Consider the following 20,349-nt stretch of genomic DNA (forward strand, 5'->3'; position numbering starts at 1 on the left):
TTTTTGGTCCCTCTAGCCTGTTAGACACTGCTGCCATTTTGGTCTTTGTATTCTGAATTGCATTTTCATGCATATCTGTTATTTCCAGTATTGTCTTGGCTGTACCCTTTCTATTTTGTGATGATTTTTTTAAGTTTTTTACCTCCTTAACTATAGTTTTATTTCTTTCTTCCATCTTTTACATTTTCTTCCCTAGTTGTGCAAGTTCCTCTATATATTTCTTCTGGCTCCCTGTTTCTGGAATATTTACTTTCCTAATGGTTTCCATTGTTTATTCCATCATTTGCAACTTCTAATGTAGCTGTTTGAATAACCCTGCATCAATATACTTCTTCTGGTTCTCTAACTCTAGGGTTTTCCCTTTATTTGTGGCTTCCATTATTTCTTCTCTCATTTTTACTTTCGTCTATAACTGTTTGAATGCCTCCATATCTTCTACTTTCTTGACTCTAGGATATTCATTTGGTCTACAATATTCTCTGGGGTTTTTTGAGAAGGCTTAATTTGGTTATTTTCACAATGTTTGAAGTTCCCTGCTAGTTTCTTGACATGTGAAATTTGTCTTGACAAGTGGTTGGCCATTGTTAATGTCCGTGTAATTTGTTGGTAGTTCTTATCTTTATGTTATTGATTAGTTGCCAGCTTAAAATACTCAATCTATTCAGCGAACCACTCACTTTTCTGAAAATCTTTTCTGGGAAAATTTCCCTTTCCTAAAGTCCCTCTGGTTCTCTCTCATCTGCAGTGCCCTGTAGGAATCTCACCTTATTCGTAGTTCCCTCTCCTTAGCTCTGTTGCCATCCTTTGTATACAGAGTGGCTGAGTAGTGTGAGACCTGGTGTAACACTCCAGCAGTTTATGTCCAGAGAGGTTTCAAGTCAGCTCTCTTTCTCAAAGTCCAACTTGCCAGCTAAGAGAGCTGAGAAATCTTTCCCCTGTTTGTAGCACTCTGTCTCAAACTCTCTTTTCCTGCTTGGCACCTGGTATAGCTGTGCAGCAGTAGAGTAATGATCCCCAAATGGAGGGACTCTTCCCGGGGGAAGTTTTAGTCCCTTTCTCCCCCTTTCCCATGCACACATATAAAGTGCTGGCTCTGTGGAAGAGCTTCTCCCCTAATGGTGCCTTCTCTCCTTCCTTTGTCTCTAAAGTGGTGCAAGATCAGAGGCACCAATTTGAGCAGTTTGTGCACATGGGTTTCCCAAGTCAGCTCTCCTCCTTGGAGAAAGCTGAGAAAGTCTTTCCCTTGTTTGTATCTCTCTTCCCAGATCCTCTTGTCCTCTTTGACACCTGGGATGGCCCCACAGTGGTGGAGGCAAGGATCCCCAAGTGCCCAAAGAACGTTCTGTCCTTTCTTTCTCTCCTCACACCCCATCTAAAGTGATGACTCCGGTGAAGAGTGTCTCACCTAATGGAGCCTTCTCTCCTGAAGCCTAATATCTCTTCCCATACCTATTTAATCTGCATGCTGATCAAATAATTTGAGAAGCTAGACTTTATGACGCATCAGGGTCAGAGGAAGACTCATAAACCACCCATCTTATGTCAATTATACTTGCTGCAAGTGAAAAAATCTTAAAGGGCTTACTGCAGAAGATCAGAATCTACAGCCTGCAAGACAGATTATATTTCAACATCAAGGGGGAAAAAATCTTCACCACTGAACTAATAGGTAACAACATGTTATATAGAGAAAAAAATTGACGTTGGCAATGATTTCATCTTACTTTGATCCACAATCAACACCCTTGTTACCATCAGGCAAGAGATCAGAAGACATGTTGTGTTGGGCAATTCTGTTGTCAAGAGTCTCTCCAATGTGTGAAAGAGCAATGACTTTGGTTTAAATGATAAGGTGCACCTAATTCAAGCCATGTTCTTTTTTGTTGATTGTTAAGTATCTAAAGGTGGGAAAATGACTAAGGCTGGCTGAAGAATTTATATCTCTGAGTTGTAATGTAGGAGAAGAATACTGAGTGTCCCATAGATTGCCAAAAGAACAAACAAACATGCCTTGGAGAAAATGCACCTAGGGTGTTCCTTAGAGGCAAGAGTAGTGAAACTTCATCTCACATACTTTGAGATGTTGCTAGAATGCTGCAGTCTTTGGGAAAATATATCATGCTCAGAAAGGTAGAGTGTAAGGGAAAGAGAGGAAGACCCTCAACAGAATGGACCAGCGCAGTGGCTGTAACGATGGGCTTGAGTATATCATATATTACGCAGGTAACACAGGATCATTTCAGACCCATTTTTCAAATTGTTGGCACCTAACAACAGTAACAACAACGATCAGTCTGTGTGCTGAGAAAATAATTTGAGAAGTTGCAATATTATGAAGAAAAATGTCTCATAAGGCTTAGTTTATTATATCAATAAACTGTGATACACAGAAATCATAACCTTGTTTACCAAAAGTAAAATTACTGAAATTGAAAAATCATAGCCTTTAGAAAGACCATACCTCAGCATCAAGAAAGCAGAAATGATCCTCACAACTGAGCCTATAGGCAACATTATGTCAGATGGAGAAAAGATTTAAGCTGTCAAGTACTTAATTTTACTTGTATTTACTACCAGCACCCATGAAGTCAGCAGTTATGAAATGAAATACTATGTTTCATTGGCAAAACAATTGTCAAAGATATCTAAAAGATTAAGAACAAGAATCTCACTGTAGATATTTAGAAAATGCCTTATCAATGCAATGGCACTTCATATTTTTGTGAAAGTTGGACACATAATAAGAAAGAATGAAGAAGAATTGATGCTTTTAAACTATGTTGGGGAAGAATATTGAATAAACTTTTGGGTTTAATACAAACAAATCTGTCTGGTGGAAGAAGACTATCTCATATATTTTGGGTGTGCTGTCAGAAGGATCCATTCGTGAAAAAAGACATCATGCTTCTTTGAGTGGTAAGTCAGTGAATGAGAGGAAGATTCTCAAAGAAGAAATTCTCAAGGAGATTGATTGATAGACTGACTATAGCAATTGTGTTAAGTACAGCAAAGATTGTGAGACTGCACAGATATGGGGCAGTTTCATTCTGGTTTAGATATGAATTAAAGCCAACAAGAAAATACCAATTCAGCCTGACTTTCATTCTTATCATGTCAGAACCATCTTATAGGTGACTCTCCAAAAGATTTTCAGAGATTGTAAATCAAATGGGAGAGTGCCTTTCTTTCTCCTCCGTGGAGCAGCTGGTGGATTTAAATCACCTTCTTTTGGATTGGTAGTACAACTCCTTACCAATGAGACAGCCAGAGCTCCCCAACAACAAGGTATATCTTAAAAAAGTATTTTCACAAAGTTTTAAATCAGAATGTTCAAAGACTATCAAAGAGGAATTTCAAAGACATTGATCATGTTTGTAAATAATGGATTTGGATGTAGTTTTATCACAGCACAATAGATGTGGTTGCTTGGTTGTGGTTTATAAAACAAAGATATTTTATTCCACGGTGTATGGCACTAAGATATTCCGTTTCTCATTGTATTTGAAATAATTAAATATCTGAACCTTTGCAGCAGGGTCTGAACTATTCCAGAACAAGGGAGATTCTGCTTCTTTATTTCTTTGACTGTCAGCTTGTTTTTTAAAGAAGTCCTAAAACTTACCATTAAAATTATTGATGTGTTCTGTGTTTACAGTTATGAAAATAATTCCACTTTCATTAATGTTTCTTTTCAATTTTGTGGCTTCATATTTCAGTCATGCTTTTTGGCCTATGTCATATTATGAAAGAACAAAAATTGATAAAATAATGCCATTTAAGTACAAAGCAACAAATATTAAAAATATTAATGCAAGCTGATACTATTCATCAATCCCTTGGTAAGTATGGTGCAGTGGGTTAAGCATTTTGCTATCCCAAAGGCTAGTGGTTCAAACTCATCAGCTGCTTCATGGAAGAGGAGACAGTCTGCTTCTGAAAAAGTATATTCTTGGAAATTCTGTGGGGCAGCTCCACTCTGTCTTATAGGATTGATATAAAATGGAATCAACTTGACAAGGGGGGGGGGCTTGTTTTGTTTGAGGTTTTTTTTGTTCCCTGAATGGCATATACTATTTTTTCTCAACTACTAACTTAATGCATGGCAGTTTAAATTCACCAAATGTCTCCATGAAAGAGAGAGTTGATACCATGGTTCCACAAGATTGTAGAGAAGAAAATTCTGTAGTTAAGTTTTATTCTTCAAACATGTGGGGTTTCCAAGAGTAGTAATTGACTCACTAACAACTTTTTTAAATGTTTAAAACTTTAATTAAAGTAGAAAGTAAAAGACATTTTTCACTTGAGAAATAGAGTAGACTGATTCACACAATTAGGAATTCCAATAGAGATGTTTTAAAAATATGGCCAGATCCACAAGTTGTCCAAGTTATCCAATCTTTCTTTCTTTTTCCTTCTTTTCTCTCCCTTTCCTCTCCCTCTCTCCCTCTGTGTATGTGTGTCTCTCTCTCGTTATATTCATGTCAAAGAAGTTCTTGCTTTGTTGCATTAACTTTTCATATAACAATGTCTCATAAAGAATGCTGCTTGTTTTTCAAGAGCTCTTACCTCTTCTTGGGTCTGAGCTTTGGTGGCCAAACGGTAAGGATCTGTGCTGCCAATCTAAAGCACACAGTTTGAAGCCACCAGCTACTCTGAGAGAAAGATGGACACTCTCCTTCTGTGAAATGTACTGTCTCTGAAAATTCACTGGAAGATGAGCTATGAGTCAGTTCCTATTTGACAGTACATAACAACAACAATCAGTGTGTCTATAGCAGGGGGAACATTCAATGTCCAACAAGAATAGTTAAACCGTAAATGGAGAGGAAGGTAGATGACTACTCCAAATCTCAGAATTCAAGATACGGGTCACTAGAAGAGTAAATAATCTATATTCTTCAATAATTATTATCAATCAGTTTCTTGCTAATTGTTCATCAAACAGTGATTTATTAAAGTTGTTCATTAGATGATGAATTTATAACTATATAGGTAATCAGAGTACTATATTAAGAATTAGAATAACCTCTGAGTCATTTGTCATATAGAGATTGACATATATGTTACCCATACGTTATCATTTCAAGGGGCTTGGGTTGGAGTTCATATATAAGATTTCTGTAAAATCTCCTTAGGATATTCTGAAGAACAGAATATTTTTAAAAACTCCCATATAGGAAACTTTTGTCTCGTCATCACTTACGCCTAGTCATAAGGCCAGAAATTTGTGTCTTAAATAAATAACAATATGAAAATGAGAATAATATTGTTGTGGGCCACCTAGTCAGAACTGATCAATAGCTGACTCTCCAGCAGGTTTTCAGAGGAGAGAGCTGACTCTAATCCCGTGGAGCCCCTGGTGAATTTAAACCACCTGCCTTCGCGATTCCATTGCAGTTTCTTAACACTAAGCCACCAAGCTCCCTAATGAGGATAATATCGATAATGTATTGAATGAAGCTGCTGTGCCAGACAGACACTCTGCAAAGCGTTATATTAGAGTTTAATAAACTATGCAAGTATAAAGAGATATATAAAGCTCCTTCACGCATCCACACAATAAATCTTTCACTTTGACTTTTGACCAGTATGAAGATTTAGATTATTTAAGCAACCTGTGAAAAACCATCAAGTTAGCATGTGGGTCTTCCGTTTGGTATGAGTTTTGTTTGAATTCATTTTGAGTTCCTTGACTAACCTACTACATTGTATTGCACCTCAAGATAACCCAACTTCTTCCTTCCACTGTTTAAAAAAATACTTCCTGGAACTAAATTTATCTTTAAAAAATGGTCCTATGAGATAATTATAAAACAGAAAGACACAAATAAAGTAACTATAGCATGAACAGACAAACTGTTATACTTCAGGTCATAGAGCAAGTTTATAGCGCCGGCAGAACCAGAGTCTCAAGTCTTCTGACTTCCGGTCTCCAGACACTTCTTTATTGACATTGATTTTCTCTACAGTCTTGAGTATGAACTCCGGTTATCTAATTTGCAATAAATAGTTCAATAGCTTGACTAATTAAAAACCTACTCATCTGATTTTTTTAATTTATTTTTGTTTTATACAGTCTTTTTAACAGGATACACCTGCGTTATCCATTTTGTCATTATCTGAAAAAATGTACTCTCCCTTTTTTTTTTTTTGTTTGTTAGTTTCTCAAAGCAGATCCATTTTTATTACAGTAAGAGGCCATATTTAAGCAAGTAAGCTAAGGCAATGTGTTCTGGAAGATGCAAAGAGTTCCTTTGTTAGATTTTTGAGACTTCGAATACATTTTGTTGAAATTCTTTTGGGCACAGTTCTTGCACAGGCCTGGCCTCGTCTGTCTGATAGAGATGAACAAAGATCACATATACAATTGTGTACTGCCAATTTTCGTAGGTCAGTCTGATCACAGCATTCATGGTTATTCACAATGCCAGAGGAAAAAAATATTGTCTTTCAATTTCAAATACCATTTGAGATGTAAACACCCAGAGTTCTTTTGGAAAATTATTTTCTCTTCATAAAAAGTCAAAGAGCCTGTTTGCATTATCAGCCTTGCCAATAACTAGACAGATTGAACTTTAATGTGCTGGATTTGAGGCATTATTCTCCCAAGATTCACATCTCAAATTCTTTAGAGTCTCTGACCTTGTAGACTCCCAGAAAAACATTCAGAGTAAAATGTAATAAATAATTTTATTACCGGTGTGTTTAAAGTTCCTTATGATTTAAAACATATTTTTCCATAAATTATTGAATTTGAAACTTTAGTCCTATGAGCTAGTGTTTCTGTATGTATTTTGTAAATGGACAAATGATGACTCAAAGAGTTTACATCACAAAGAGTTTTATCAGAGTCAAAAAAACTACAGAACTTTCATCGGGTAAGTCTGTGTTCTTAAAAGTTAGAGAGATCGATATTAATATAACTTATGTTATTTTATGACATGAGCTTCCTAGAGTAGCTGTGTTCAAAATAATGAGAAATAATTTGATTTCTTGTTGGTGTTTTGGGCTTTTTTGTTGTTGCTTGTCCGGGTTTTTTTTTCCCCCTTCAGATTTCTTTTCCCCCTCAAATTTTTAAGTGAAGAATTAAATTTTAAATATCCTAGATGCAAATAGGTACGATTTCTCCTTATATATTCTTAATATTTCTCCCATTAAGAAGTTGTAGTTTCAGACTCCTTTAAGGAAAAAAAAAAATTAAATAATAACAAGATTGCTATAAAACTGTAGCAGATAGTCCATATATGAACATTATCTTTAGTGGTGGTTTTTTGTCTAACTTGGCTTTTGAAGTTTTTATTCCCCACAACTCCTTGACCCACAACCTCTCAGTTAGAATCTAGGACAATACACCTCTGTGAGGGAAATGTACAGATCGTGAGGAGTCTTTTTCAAAATTTTTATTATGACTTGAGTGAGTATTTATAGATAAAAAATTTTTTTCCAATTAACAGTTCCTACATATTATTTTTTTCTGACATTTACTATTGTGTGCATGGGAACATCACTCTTCCCACTTTTTTCCTGTGTTTCTGTGTTCTATTTGTCATTATTTCCTACTCTTTCCTAACTTCTCAGCTTTAACTCTGGGAAAATGCTTCTCTTTTGATCTTGTGCTCCTTATTCTAAGGAGTGCATCCCTCATTGTTCACTTTATATTGATCACTTTATATCATATTTAGCTGGAATTTAGTTATGAAATGCAAAAGGACCAGCTTCAACGCTTCAGACTGGATGAGTCTGACTTCTACATTCATAAAGGAGAACTATCCCCATCAATAATATCCATTGTTACTGTTTATTGTCTTCAAGGTGAGCACGACTCATAGTGACCCTGTGAACAAAATACCTGAAGCCTTTCTATACATAAGGTTGTTTCTCAAAGTTCGTAGAGTTTCCAGAGACTTGTTATTTAGGAAGTGGATGCCACTCCTGCTTCAAATAGCACCATACAAAGAGCTAGTCAGACATGCCTCTCCCATGTTCCTGCACCTGTTTTACTAATCATTGAGTCCAATGTTCATTGCAACTTGACTCACAGACTTGACTTTGTTGTGGTGTTTATTAGGAAAATGGGTTGGAGAGTGGGGGAGGCAAATAATATCTCACAATGCAAGTCCAGGTTCAGTAGTTCAGCAGATTAAACCATATTAGCCACAATACCTCAATTAGTGACAGTCCAGATTCACTAATGCAAGAAGCCTCTGGTTTATTCAAACATCCAGCAAACTTATCTTGTTGATTGCCTTCAAGTCAAGCACAACTCATAATGACCCTATGAACAAAAGGCCTGAAGGCCCTCTGTAAATACTGACATTTATCAAAGTTCAGATTTATCTTAGACCAGTTCTAAATCAGCTTTTTCTTCAATCATCTAGTGAGCAAATTTTTAACTGTGGCTTTTATATCTCTGGTTACACATTGTCACCGTCTCTTCACAGAAGTGCCATATTTTCTTCACACTCTGTCCACTACTATCTCTCACAGTATCTTCACAATCTTTCCACCACCATCTTTCACACTGTGGAAAGCCCTCTAATATCAGTCCCACAACTGTTGACGATTTGCAAGGCCATGCGTCCACAGTTAAGGTAATGGGAACTATGACCCCCACATTGGGGGCTAATGCAATAGCTAGAAAAACCAATTTTCAAGAGGACTGATACTCCCATTTGCCCAGTTACTGAATCAATCCACCTCATAAAGGGTCTTCCTCTCTTGCACTGTCCCTTCATCCTCCCAAGCATGATGGCCTTCTCCAAGGACTTGTCCCCCCTTGCAATATGTCTAAAGTATATCAGATGAAGCTTCAGAATCCTTGCCTCCAAGGAACAGCCTGGTTTAACCCTCTCCAGGATAAACCCATTTGTTTTCTTAGCAGTCCGTGGTATATTCAACACTCTTTTCCAGCACCACAGCTCAAAGTCACCAATCCTCCTTCTATCCTCCCTCGTCATTGTCCAGCTCTCTGATGCATAGCAAGTGATTGTAAAGATCATGGCCTGTATCAGACACACCTTAGTCTCCAGAGTGACACCATTGCTCTTCAGTACTTTGGAGAGGTCCCTACAGCAGACTTACCCATTGTAATATGTCTTTTGATTTCTGGGCTTCTGGTGCCGAGATTGTTGAGTGTGGAGCCAAGCAAATTAAATCTGTGAAAATCTCAGTCTCTTCACCATTCATCTTGATGCTGCCAATTGGCCCAGTGGTAAGAATCTTTGTTTTCTTGGTATTGAGCCTCAATCCATATAGAATGTTGCAGTCCTTGACCTTCTGCAGCAAGCACACAGTTCCTCCCACCTGAATTTCAAAACCATTTCAGGAACAGCTTTAAGGCCTTGAACACCAGTAACCAAAGACCAGATGAGTTGTGGGAGGATATCAAGAGTATCATCCTGGAAGAGTGCAAAAGGTCATTACAAAGACAAAGGAGGAAAAAAAGACCAAAATAGATGTAGAAGGGACTCTGACTAATGCACTAAAGAGCCAAGGAGCCAAAGCAGAGGGAAGAATTCAAGATCTTAAAGACATGAACAGAAGATTTCAAAAGGCAGCATGGGAAGACAAAATAATTAACTTCCACATGCTGAAGTAATTTACCTGTGTTGGAGTTAAACTGACCGAATATTATTGAGATTTAGAACAGTTCATTTTAAAGTAACAGATTCTCCATCTTTGGATTAACTGCTCATTTCTGGTTGATAAAAGTTATGAGTCAATTTAGTCATTTAATTAACTTACAGTGCTATCAAAACATCTTTTACACAGATACTCCTCAGCCCTCCAAACTTGGGGGCAGGTTTTTCTTTATTGCTGAAATAAAATTATTTGAGTATAAATTCTTTTCTCTAAACTGATTCTACTTAATTTGTTTTCTCAAATTTGAAGAAAATACAGAGAAATTATTGTCTCCAAAGTCTCTTCATTCAAACCTTCTTAACCTCTTGGCATATTTGTAGTTGTTATTATCTCTTCAAACCATCTAATTTCAGCAAAGCTCACAAGATCTTTCCTTCCATTGAGGAAGTATTCTAACTTTACTTGAAAATTTAAGAGAGTTTTGCTGAAGATTTCCTCACTCGCCCTCGTTCTTGATCTCTCCTCTGCCTTCAGAATACTCTGCCACTCAGTCGATTGACACCCAGAGCAAGATTTGAAATGCTTTAAACAGTTTTTCAAGATAAACTAGTTCTCTAAACACTGCATACCTGGATTGTACTTTCTATAGCAAAATACCTATTTAATAAATTTATCTTAAATAAATAGTCCTCTTTGAATGATGAATTTTGTCATATATCAAGAACTTCTCTGAGGAAGCTCTTCTGATAAGAACTTCACTAACTGCAATGGATCTTTTTAATTCTTTGCTACATTTAGAACATCTGATGTTCTCTTTGGAAGCAAGGATGATAAAGCTTCACCTCATGTACTACAGGCATGTTGCTAGGAGAGGCTATTCCTTGGACAGGAACATGAAACTTGGAAGGGTAGAGGTTTGGTGAAGGAAGAGAAGACCCCCAACCAGGTAGATTGACACTGTGACTGCAACAATGGGCTCTTGTGTGTCAGGAAGGGTGAGGATGGCACAGCGTAGGACTGGATTCAGATCCACTCTCCATAGGGTCACTATCAATCTTACTTAACTTGAAGGCACCTAGTAACAACAACAAACATCTGGACTACAAATATAGTAAGTAGAATTGCAATAGATTCAATTATAAATGTTTGTTACAACAACAGGGGGAAAAATAACACCAAATTGTGTCTGTAAGACAATACTAACTGAATTAAATAGTTAAATTCTTCAGGTCTTATTTTTTATATACTGTTCTCTGATTCAATGTGATACCAAATGTACAAAGAGGTCCACCATGAAGGAAAACTTCTTCAACAAATGGCGCTGGCAAAACTGGACTTAAACCTGCAGAAAATTGAAATAGGACCCATATCTCACACCATACACAAAAAAATCAATTCAAGGTAGATCAGAGACCTGGGAGTAAAGTTCAAAACCATAACGTTCATAAGAGACAACTGGGATTAAGCTTAAAAGCACTAGTCCAAGGTATAAAGACACTGCCAAATACAACCAGAAATGCACAATATAAAGAGGATAAAATTTATGCATGGAACTGTCTAAAGATTAAATATCTGTGCACATCAAAAACTTTTTCCAGCAGGGTGAAAAGAAAATCTACAGACTGGGAACAAGCATTTGGTAATTCTATCTCAGACAAGAGTCTTATAACAAAAGTTTACAGGATACTCCTGGGCCCCCACAAGAAAAAGACTGATAATCTGATTACAAATGGGAAAAAGACATGGAAAGAATTTTCACAGAGAAAGATATTTGAATGGTAAACAGACACATGAAGAAATGCTCCAAATCACTGGCAATAAGAGAGATGCACATCAAAACCACAATGAGGTACCATCTCACTCCAGAAACAGTGGCAAAGTTTAACAGGGCAGCAAGTAATAGATGTTGGAGAGGATGTGGTGAGAAAGGAACTCTTATACATTGTTAGTGGGATTGTAAAATGGTGCAACCATTCTGGAAGACAGTTTGGTGCTTCCTCAAAAAGCTGAACACAGAAATTCCATATGACTCAGCTATTCCACTACTTGGAATATACCCTGAGAATGTGAGAACTGAGGCACAAACTGATATTTGTACACCAATGTTCATAGCTGCATTATTTACCATCACAAGAACATGGAAATAGCCCAAATGTCCAACCACAAAGGAATGGGTTGAGAAATTATGGTACATTTACACAATGGAATACTGTGCAGCATGCAGGAGCAATAACTTTGTAAGTTTTTATCTAACTTGGGAGGGACTAGAAAGCATTATTCTGAGTGAACTAACTCAGTCCCACAAGGATAAATATTGTATAAGACCATTATTGTAGAAGGAATATAAGGATCCAGGAGGGGTGGGAGAGGCTAGAAGCAGAGGCATGTGGATATACAGAGGAAAGAGGGGATTAATTATTGGAATGTACAATTTGATGGGGGGGTGAGGGAAATGGAATGAATTTGTTCAAATTTGTATTAAAATTTTGTAAATAAACTAATGATAAAGTCAGCTTAGGGAGGGGCAAAGGAGGGAGAGAGGGTAAAACGTGCAACAATGAAGAATGTAAATCTAACTTTTCTGTAATTTTTTGTTAAAATGACAATTAAAATAAAAAATGTATTAAAAAAAGAAAGAAAAGAAAGCAAAAAAACCCATCTAATGTTACCTTTTCATAATTTCTTCTCCATTTTCTGTATGGTCATTTTAATAATTATGTATGTTTAATGCTTCTAAAACCTTAATATTCACCAAACACATTGTTGTCATTGGACTCATGTTGATGTTATGGTGTTATTATGTAATGCAGAGTCAACTGTGACACATAGCAACCTTATTATGAACAATAACTCTGAACCTTGCCCCATCCTGAACAAATCTCACCATCTCCAACACATCTATCCCCATTGCCACAGTCACTGTGGCAATCCATCTTATTATCCAGGGTCTTCCTCGCCTATGCTGACCTTCTACTCTTCGAAAAATGACGTCTTTTGCCAAGGACTAGTCCTTTCTGGCAACATATCCAAAGTATGTGAGACAGTTTCAAAATCCTTGCTTCTTAGGAGCAAACTACTTTCACTCTCTCCAGGGCAGAGCTGTTTGTTCTGGTGGCAGTCCATGATGTATTAAAAACTCTTCTCTAGCACTCTATTTAGAGGCGTTGATTCTTCTTATGTCATTTTTATTCATTGTCCAGCTCTCAGAGGCACAGCAAACACTTGAATGAAAAGACTGTGGGCTTAATTATGTGCACCTTAGTCTCTAGAAAGACATTGTTGCTCTTTAATGCTGTGGAGAGGATCCTGACGACAGACTTTCCTAAAGCAACTTGTCTTTTGTTTGCTTGACTGCTGGTGCCATGAGTGTTGATTGTGGATCTGAGCTAGGTGATACTGTCAACAACCTCAATCTTTTTTTCATTTATCATGTTGATGCCAATTAGCTTGGTGGTCAGAATATACCACAGTCTTATAGAGAAAACTGATGCTGTGTCAACTGACAAAGTTAATATAAATATTTTACCATCACTAAGACAGAGCAATAAAATTGTGTCTGATGTACTCTCTGAGAGAGTCTTTTTTTTCTTTCTCCTTTTTCTTTGCACAAAGATCACCAAGAGCCAGTGTGGTGTGCTTACCTGTCAACAGTTGATTCAGAGTTAAAATATATTGCAGTTGACAAATATTCATTAGCATACATTTGGCCCTTAATACTTTAAATAGAAATATTTCATACTTTTTATATTATATGTACATTCAGGATTTTAAAGACATCTGTACCACACTCTTTGGGATAAATTAGCTCAACTTATATACAAACTACATCATCTATATCTGATATAAAATGCCTCTTCTAAAATGAAACAATCTTGTAGATCAGCCATTTGCAAAAGGTGGTCCTTGTCTCAACAGCATCATTATCCCCTTGGAATTTGTCTGAAAGTAGAAATTCACTCTGGTGTGGCCACTTCAGACTTCCTGAATCAGACTCTCGGAACACAAGCATCTCTTATTCTAACACATGCTAAAATTTGAAAAACTCTGCTCCAAAGCAATCAAACTCATTAGTACCAATTCTGTTTGAATCCATCAGTTGTTCTGTGGGAGAAAGATGAACAGTTTCCTTCTGTGTGCTTTATGGCCTCTGAAATCCTAGCAGAGAGTCAGCTATGGTTCAGTTTAAACTCAGCAGTATGTACCAACATCATGAGAAGTCTTCAAAGTACAGTGGTTAAGAGTCCAGCTACTAAGGGAAGCACCAGTGGTTTAAACCTGCCAAGAGCTTTTTTTTTGAAAGATGTGGCAGAAATATGTGTTTCATACCGATTAATACTCTGTTGGCCTAGTGATAAGAAGCTGAGGAGTAATGCCAAATACAAAGGGTTTGAATCCACCAGCACAAGGGCGAGCAATCTCCTTCTGTGTGATTTACTGCCTCTGAAAACTCACTGAAGAGTTAACTATGAGTCTGCTCTGACCTGATGGCACACTGCAACAGCAACAACAACCCTCTATCATGAGTTAATTCTAACTCATAGTTCCCTTTATAGAGTTTTCAAGGATTTAAATCCTTGGGAGAAGACTGCTCATCTTTCTCCTGTGGCATTGTTGATAGATTCAAATCACTCATCTTTGGTCAGAAGCATAATTTGTAATGATCACAGCCTTTCAAATCCTGTGGAGAACGCCAGCAACAATAGCAAAGTTCAACAGGGCAGCAAATAACAAATGCTGGTGAAGTTATGAAGATATTGGTGCTTTTATTCATTGCTGATTGGAATGTAAAATGGTACACTACTATGGAAGATGGTGTGGCACTTACTTTCTCAAAAACTTGTAAATACAAATACCATTTGACCCAGCAATTTCACTACTGGAATTATATGGGCGGGGGGGACAGAGCCAGGACTGTTAAAGATGTATTCACATACATGTTTATTGCTGCATTATTCACAATAGCAAAGAGATGGAAGTAACTCAGTGCCCACCAGCAAATGAATGGATAAAAAAACTATGGTATATTTACATAAAGAAAAACTACATAGCATTGAAAAACAATGAATTTGTAAAACATTATACAACATGGGGGAACCTGGAAGACATTATGCTGAGTGAAATATCTCAGTCACAAAAGGACAAATACTTCATGACACTATTGTTATAAAACAGGACAGACATGCAAGATGATGAGGGAATGGGGAGACAGTGGGTAGGTAATAAACATTGCATTAGAACAGATGAAAGAAAGAGCTGTTTAAAAGGAATATATCACAATCTGGAACAAGAGGTACATTGCAGAGTGGGCTGTGGGAGGGGAAAGAGGGGTCAAAGAAAACACATAACAACAAATAAGAAAACAATAACTATTTTTAAAAAATCCTAGGGAGCAAAGAATTGTCATTATAAAACAGAAATTAATAGACATGTATGCCTTGACTCAGATAGCAAACGTACAGAAAGTGAATGCTCCAAGGTGGGTAATTTTAATATTCAGCCCTCAGGCCTGGTTTTAATTGTTTTTGGTCAAACATTCTTCTAAGGGGTATAGCACTGGTCTGTCCATTTGCTGTACAGAGGTATCTCATGGTTGCTGTGATGCTAAACACTGTGACACTGATGTGTCAAATGTGACAATGGTTACCCATGGTGGACAGTGTTTGGTGGAGCTCCCCAATTAAAATAAGCTTGAAAGCAGGAGTGGCATCCACTTCTGAAATAGCTTGCTTCTGGTAATCCTATGAACTTGGAGAAACGAAGAAAGTTATGCAAGTGCTTAGGTCTTTCTTTCATAGAGTCGCTATGAGTCCTCTACGACTTGATGGTACTTAACAACACAAAAATTTCATTTTCATGAAAATCTCTTTTTAATGTGATCTAGATTTTATAATACTTGTTGGATATATTAGGGAGCTCTGGTGGCCTCGTGGTAAGGAGCTATGCTGCAATCCCAAAGGCAAGGAGTTCAAATCCACCTATTGTTCCATGGGAGAAAGATGGGCAGTCTCCTCCCATGCAATTAATCTCTTCTGAAAACCCACTGGAGGGTGAGCTATGGGTCAGTTTCAACTCAATAGTACACTACCACCACTACAACAACATTGGATATATTGGATTTTTTACAACGTTTTCTTCAGCTTCAATTTTAGCTTGGGGTAATAGATGGTCTGTCCTACAGTCAGCAATCATCTAAAGTACACATTTGAGGCACTGATCACCAATGATCAAAGACCACACCTGGTGTGGTATTACATCAAGGATATCATCCACAAAGAGAGCAAAAGGTCATTATAAAGTTAGAGGAGAAAAAAAATAAAAAAACAAAAACAAATTGAAAGTCAGATGAAAACTACAGAAATTGCATTAGAACATCAAGAAGCCAAAAGAAAAAGAAGAGATGCCAAAGTAAAAGAATTGAGTAGATGATTACAAAAGACATCGCAAGAAGATAAAGAAAAGTATTATAACAAAATGTGCAAAGACCTGGAGTGAGAGAATAAAAGGGAAGAAACCCCTAAGCATTTCACAAGCTGAAATAAAGGGGGGGTGGTGTGAAAAAAGCTTTGAATTGCAATATTGAACGATGCTATGAGCAAAATGAAAATGGAAGGAATACAGAGTTATTGTACCAAAAACAATTGGTTGACACTGAAAAATTTCAGGCAGTGTCATATAAAAGGGAGCTAATGGTAATAAAGGGAGGAGTTTAAGCTTGGTTGAGGGTATTGGCAAAAATAAGGGCCTAGACATTGATGGAATACCAAATGACATGTTTAAAATAGACTATTCAACCCTGCGCATACATGCCCACCAGTTTAAGTTTATGCTAGAAAGTTTGGAGAACAGCTGCCTAGCTAACTGACTGGAAGAGATCCATTATTTGTTCCTATTCTCTAGAAATGTTATCCAAAAGAATGTGGACATTACCAAGCTACATTATTAATATCAAATATAAGCAAAATAGTAGGGAGCACAGTGGTCTAGTGGTAATAAGCTGTACTAAAATCCCCAAGAAATTAAATTTAAATTCACTAGCTACTCTGCAGAAGAAAAATGTGCATTCTCCTCCTGTGCAATTAAACTGCCTCTCAAAAACCCATTGGAAGGTCAGTTATTGGTTGGCGCTGACTCAATGGTACACAACAATAACAACAAGAAAAATACTGCTGAAGACCATCCAAAAATGGCTAGAAAAGTTCGTAGAGAACTACCCAAAGTTCAAGTGTAGTTTAGAAGTTCTAGTGTGAGACCAGGGATATTACTACTGATGCCAGAAGAATCCTAGCTGAAAGCAGAGAATACCAGAAGAAAGTCTACTTGTGTTTTATTGTCTGTGCAAAGGGATTAGACTATATGGATCATAACAAACTGGGGCTAACATTGAGAAGAATAGGGATCTCAGAATACTTAACTGTGCTCATACAGAATCTATACTTAAACAAAGAACCTATGCACAAATGGAACAAAAGAATATGGCATGGTTTAAAATCAGGAATGGTGTCTGTCAGTGCAGTATCCTTTCTCAATATCTATTCAATCTATATTTGGAAAAAATAATTTATTAAGCTTGACTTTACAAAGAGGAATGTGGTATCAAGACCAGAGGAAAACTCACCAACAACCTGAATTATGCAGATGATACAACCTTGACTGCTGCAGGTGAAGAGTTAAAACAGTTACTGCGGAAGACCAAAGACTAAAGCCTTCAAAATGGATTGTATCTCAACATCAAGAAGCCAATGATTCTCACCACTGGCCCAAAAAGAAACATCATGATAGATGGAGAATGGATTGCTCTGATGATTTAATCTTGCTTGGATCAATAAGTAATACCCTTGGTACAAGTAGTTAGTAGATTTAAAAAAAAAAAAAAGAAAACATCAAACTGTGCTGGGAAGGTATGCTATCATGGACTTCTCCAAAATATTGAAGAGCAGTGATGTTTAAGACTAACGTGCACCTGAATCAGGCCAAAGTCTTTTAAATCATTTGCTATGCAGCTGAAAGCCGGACAATAAGTAAGAAAGACAAAAGAAAAATTGAAGCCTTTGAACTGTGGTGCTGGAAAAGAATACTGAATCTCTTATGGACTGACAGAAGAATGAATAGATGTCATGGAAAAGTGCAGCCAGAGTGCTCCTAGGAGGCAAAGATGGTGAAGCTTTATCTCTCATACTCTGGGGTGTATCTTGCTCTTAGCTGAATTATAACCTATGTTGTTGTGTTGTTACGTGTAATTGAGGAGAGTACAACTCATAGCAACCCTATGAACAACAGCTACGAACCTTGTGCTTTTCTGTGCCATCCTCACACTGTCTGACACATGATCCCATTGCAGTAGCCACTGTGTCTATCTATATGGTTGGGGGTCCTCCACTCTTTTATCAATCCTCCACCTTTCCAAGTATGATGTCCCTTTCCAAGGAATAGCCTCTCCTAAAAACACCCAAAGAATGGTGGACAAAGCATTATTCTCTCCACCTCTAAGGAAAATTCTGGCTGCACTTTCTCTAAGATGTACTGGTTTATTCTTTTGGCAGTCCATGGGATAATCAGTACTCTTCTCCAGCACCACAACTCAAAGGCATCAATTATTCTTCTGTTATTTTGATTCATTGTCCGGCTCTCAGATGCATAGCAAGTGATTAAAAGGACCATGGCCTGAATCAGGCACATCTTTGTCCTCAAACTGACATCAGTGCTTCCCAATAAATTGGAGAGGTCCCTGGTTGCACACTTTCCCAGTACAATATGTCTCTGACACCCTGACAGCTCGTACCAAGGGTGTTAATTATGGGTCCAAGTCAGATGAATTAATTGACAATCTCAACCTTTTCTCCATCTATCATGATGTTGTGTATTAAATAGGTATTGAGAAAGTATACAGCACTGACAGACACCATTCCTGATTTTAAACCATGCCAGTGTATTGGTCCACTGGTAAGAATTTTTGTTCTCTTGATGTTATGCTGCAATCCATATTGGAGGCTGCATTCCTTGATTTTCTGCAGCTAGTGATTCAAGTCCTCCTTACTTTCGGTAAGAAAAGTTGTACCATTTATATAATGCAGGTTACTGATATGTCTTCCTCTCATCCTGATGCCACATTCTTCAAAGAGTCCAGTTTCTAGAATAATTTGCTCAGCATACACACTGAATAGGTACAGACAGAGGATACAATCTTAACATACACCTTTATTAATTTTAAACCATGTAGTGATCCCTTGCTCCATATGCATAACCTATATACTTCATCAATAAACCTCATCAGGGTGAATATATGGTTCTTTGTGGTAACTATAATGAATTTAAACCCAATAAGTACGTGCAGGAATGTGATAGGACATGTCTGACCTCATGGGAAATAGTTCTGTATGTCAGATTCTGTTGATGGGGCCAATTTCTCTTTGTGGAGTTAGTAGTGGTTGAACTCAAACGTCTTCCATAAGGATTTTGCTCATTTGCTTTTTATGCTTATGTTATGAAGTATCTTCTCTCCAGCTTGCTGCGTTACTGAAAGTTACTGCATTGTAAGTTTGTGTGTCAGTTTGCCAAGAATATAGTGAGTCATTTCTTTATCAATTTCTCTAAATATTATACAAAATCTCTACAATACTCGTAAAGTTGAAATCGTTGCATTTTAAAGTCTGTGGTGCATAAAATGTTGTCATACGTATAATTTATTTAGACGTTAAGACATAATGATTTTACTTTTCAGCTTTTACTAAAGCAACTTTGCAGTTAAACTATTTACCAGTAGGTGGTGCTAAAAAGTTTTCATTCCAGTTTCAGACCTTGGGGAGGAGGGGTATGAGTTTAAACATTTTTTTTAAGAAGGTATTGCTTTTTAATATAATATGTAATAATATAATATGTTATATGTAAATATAAAATATAATATGTAAATAATTTTGTTTAATTGCTTTTGTTACAGCTCCACCTAAGACAGTACGCCTGGTCGGAGGTAGTGGACCTCATGAGGGTAGAGTGGAGATTTTCTATGACGGTCAGTGGGGCACAATTTGTGATGACCACTGGGAACTGCGAGGTGGACTAGTAGTCTGTCGAAGTTTGGGCTACCGAGGAGTTCTGGCTGTGTATAAGGGAGCTTATTTTGGAGAAGGTAAAATATTAAAAACCTTATTTATAAAGTAAATTGTATACTTTCTCAAAATGCTTAGAAGAATGGATAAGAACATATAGGTTATGAACGAAGAACTTTGGGATTGTTAAAAATGAATTTTCCTAGAAAATAGGCATGAAAAGAAAAGAAATATTAAAGAGAGATGAATGAAAAATTCTTGTTTAAAGGTTACTGTGTTTCTATTTGGGATAATGAATAATGAAACAGATTCATCTTGGAAAGGGTTTAACTGGGCGGCTCCTTGGAGACAAGGATTCTGAGGCTCCATCTAACATATTTTGGACGTGTTGTAAGGAGGGACCTGTCCTTGGAGAAGGACATCATGCTTGGGAGGGTGGAGGGACAGCGCAGGAGGGGAAGGCACGCTATGAGGTGGATTGATACAGTGACTGGGGTAATCGGGATGGGTATATTGGAGATGGTGAGATTGGCACAGGACAGAGCAGAGTTTAGGGCTGTTGTACATAGGGTCACTATGAGTCGCAAGCTACTCACGGCACATGACAACAAATTTGGAAATAACGGTGAAAGAACTGAAAAATGGTGAATGTAATTGATGTGACCAAACTGGACGAGTGAAGATGGCTGAAATGGCAAAGTTTTATTATATATTTTATATAAAT

General features: G+C 37.2%; 1 protein-coding gene across 1 annotated transcript in view; it reads left to right on the forward strand.

Annotated features, from left to right (window-relative positions):
- MSR1 (macrophage scavenger receptor 1) overlaps window positions 1–20,349 on the forward strand; it is a 137,911-nt gene that overhangs the window by 83,568 nt on the left and 33,994 nt on the right. Inside the window, exons 8-9 of the mRNA XM_006893569.1 lie at window positions 5,970–5,975; window positions 19,517–19,705. Coding sequence (XP_006893631.1) covers window positions 5,970–5,975; window positions 19,517–19,705 — 195 coding nt within the window. The remainder of the gene's footprint in view (window positions 1–5,969; window positions 5,976–19,516; window positions 19,706–20,349) is intronic.

This window comes from Elephantulus edwardii, unplaced genomic scaffold (assembly GCF_000299155.1).
Source record: "Elephantulus edwardii isolate Elephantulus edwardi_28Jun2011 unplaced genomic scaffold, EleEdw1.0 scaffold00128, whole genome shotgun sequence".
Classification (NCBI taxonomy): domain Eukaryota; kingdom Metazoa; phylum Chordata; class Mammalia; order Macroscelidea; family Macroscelididae; genus Elephantulus; species Elephantulus edwardii.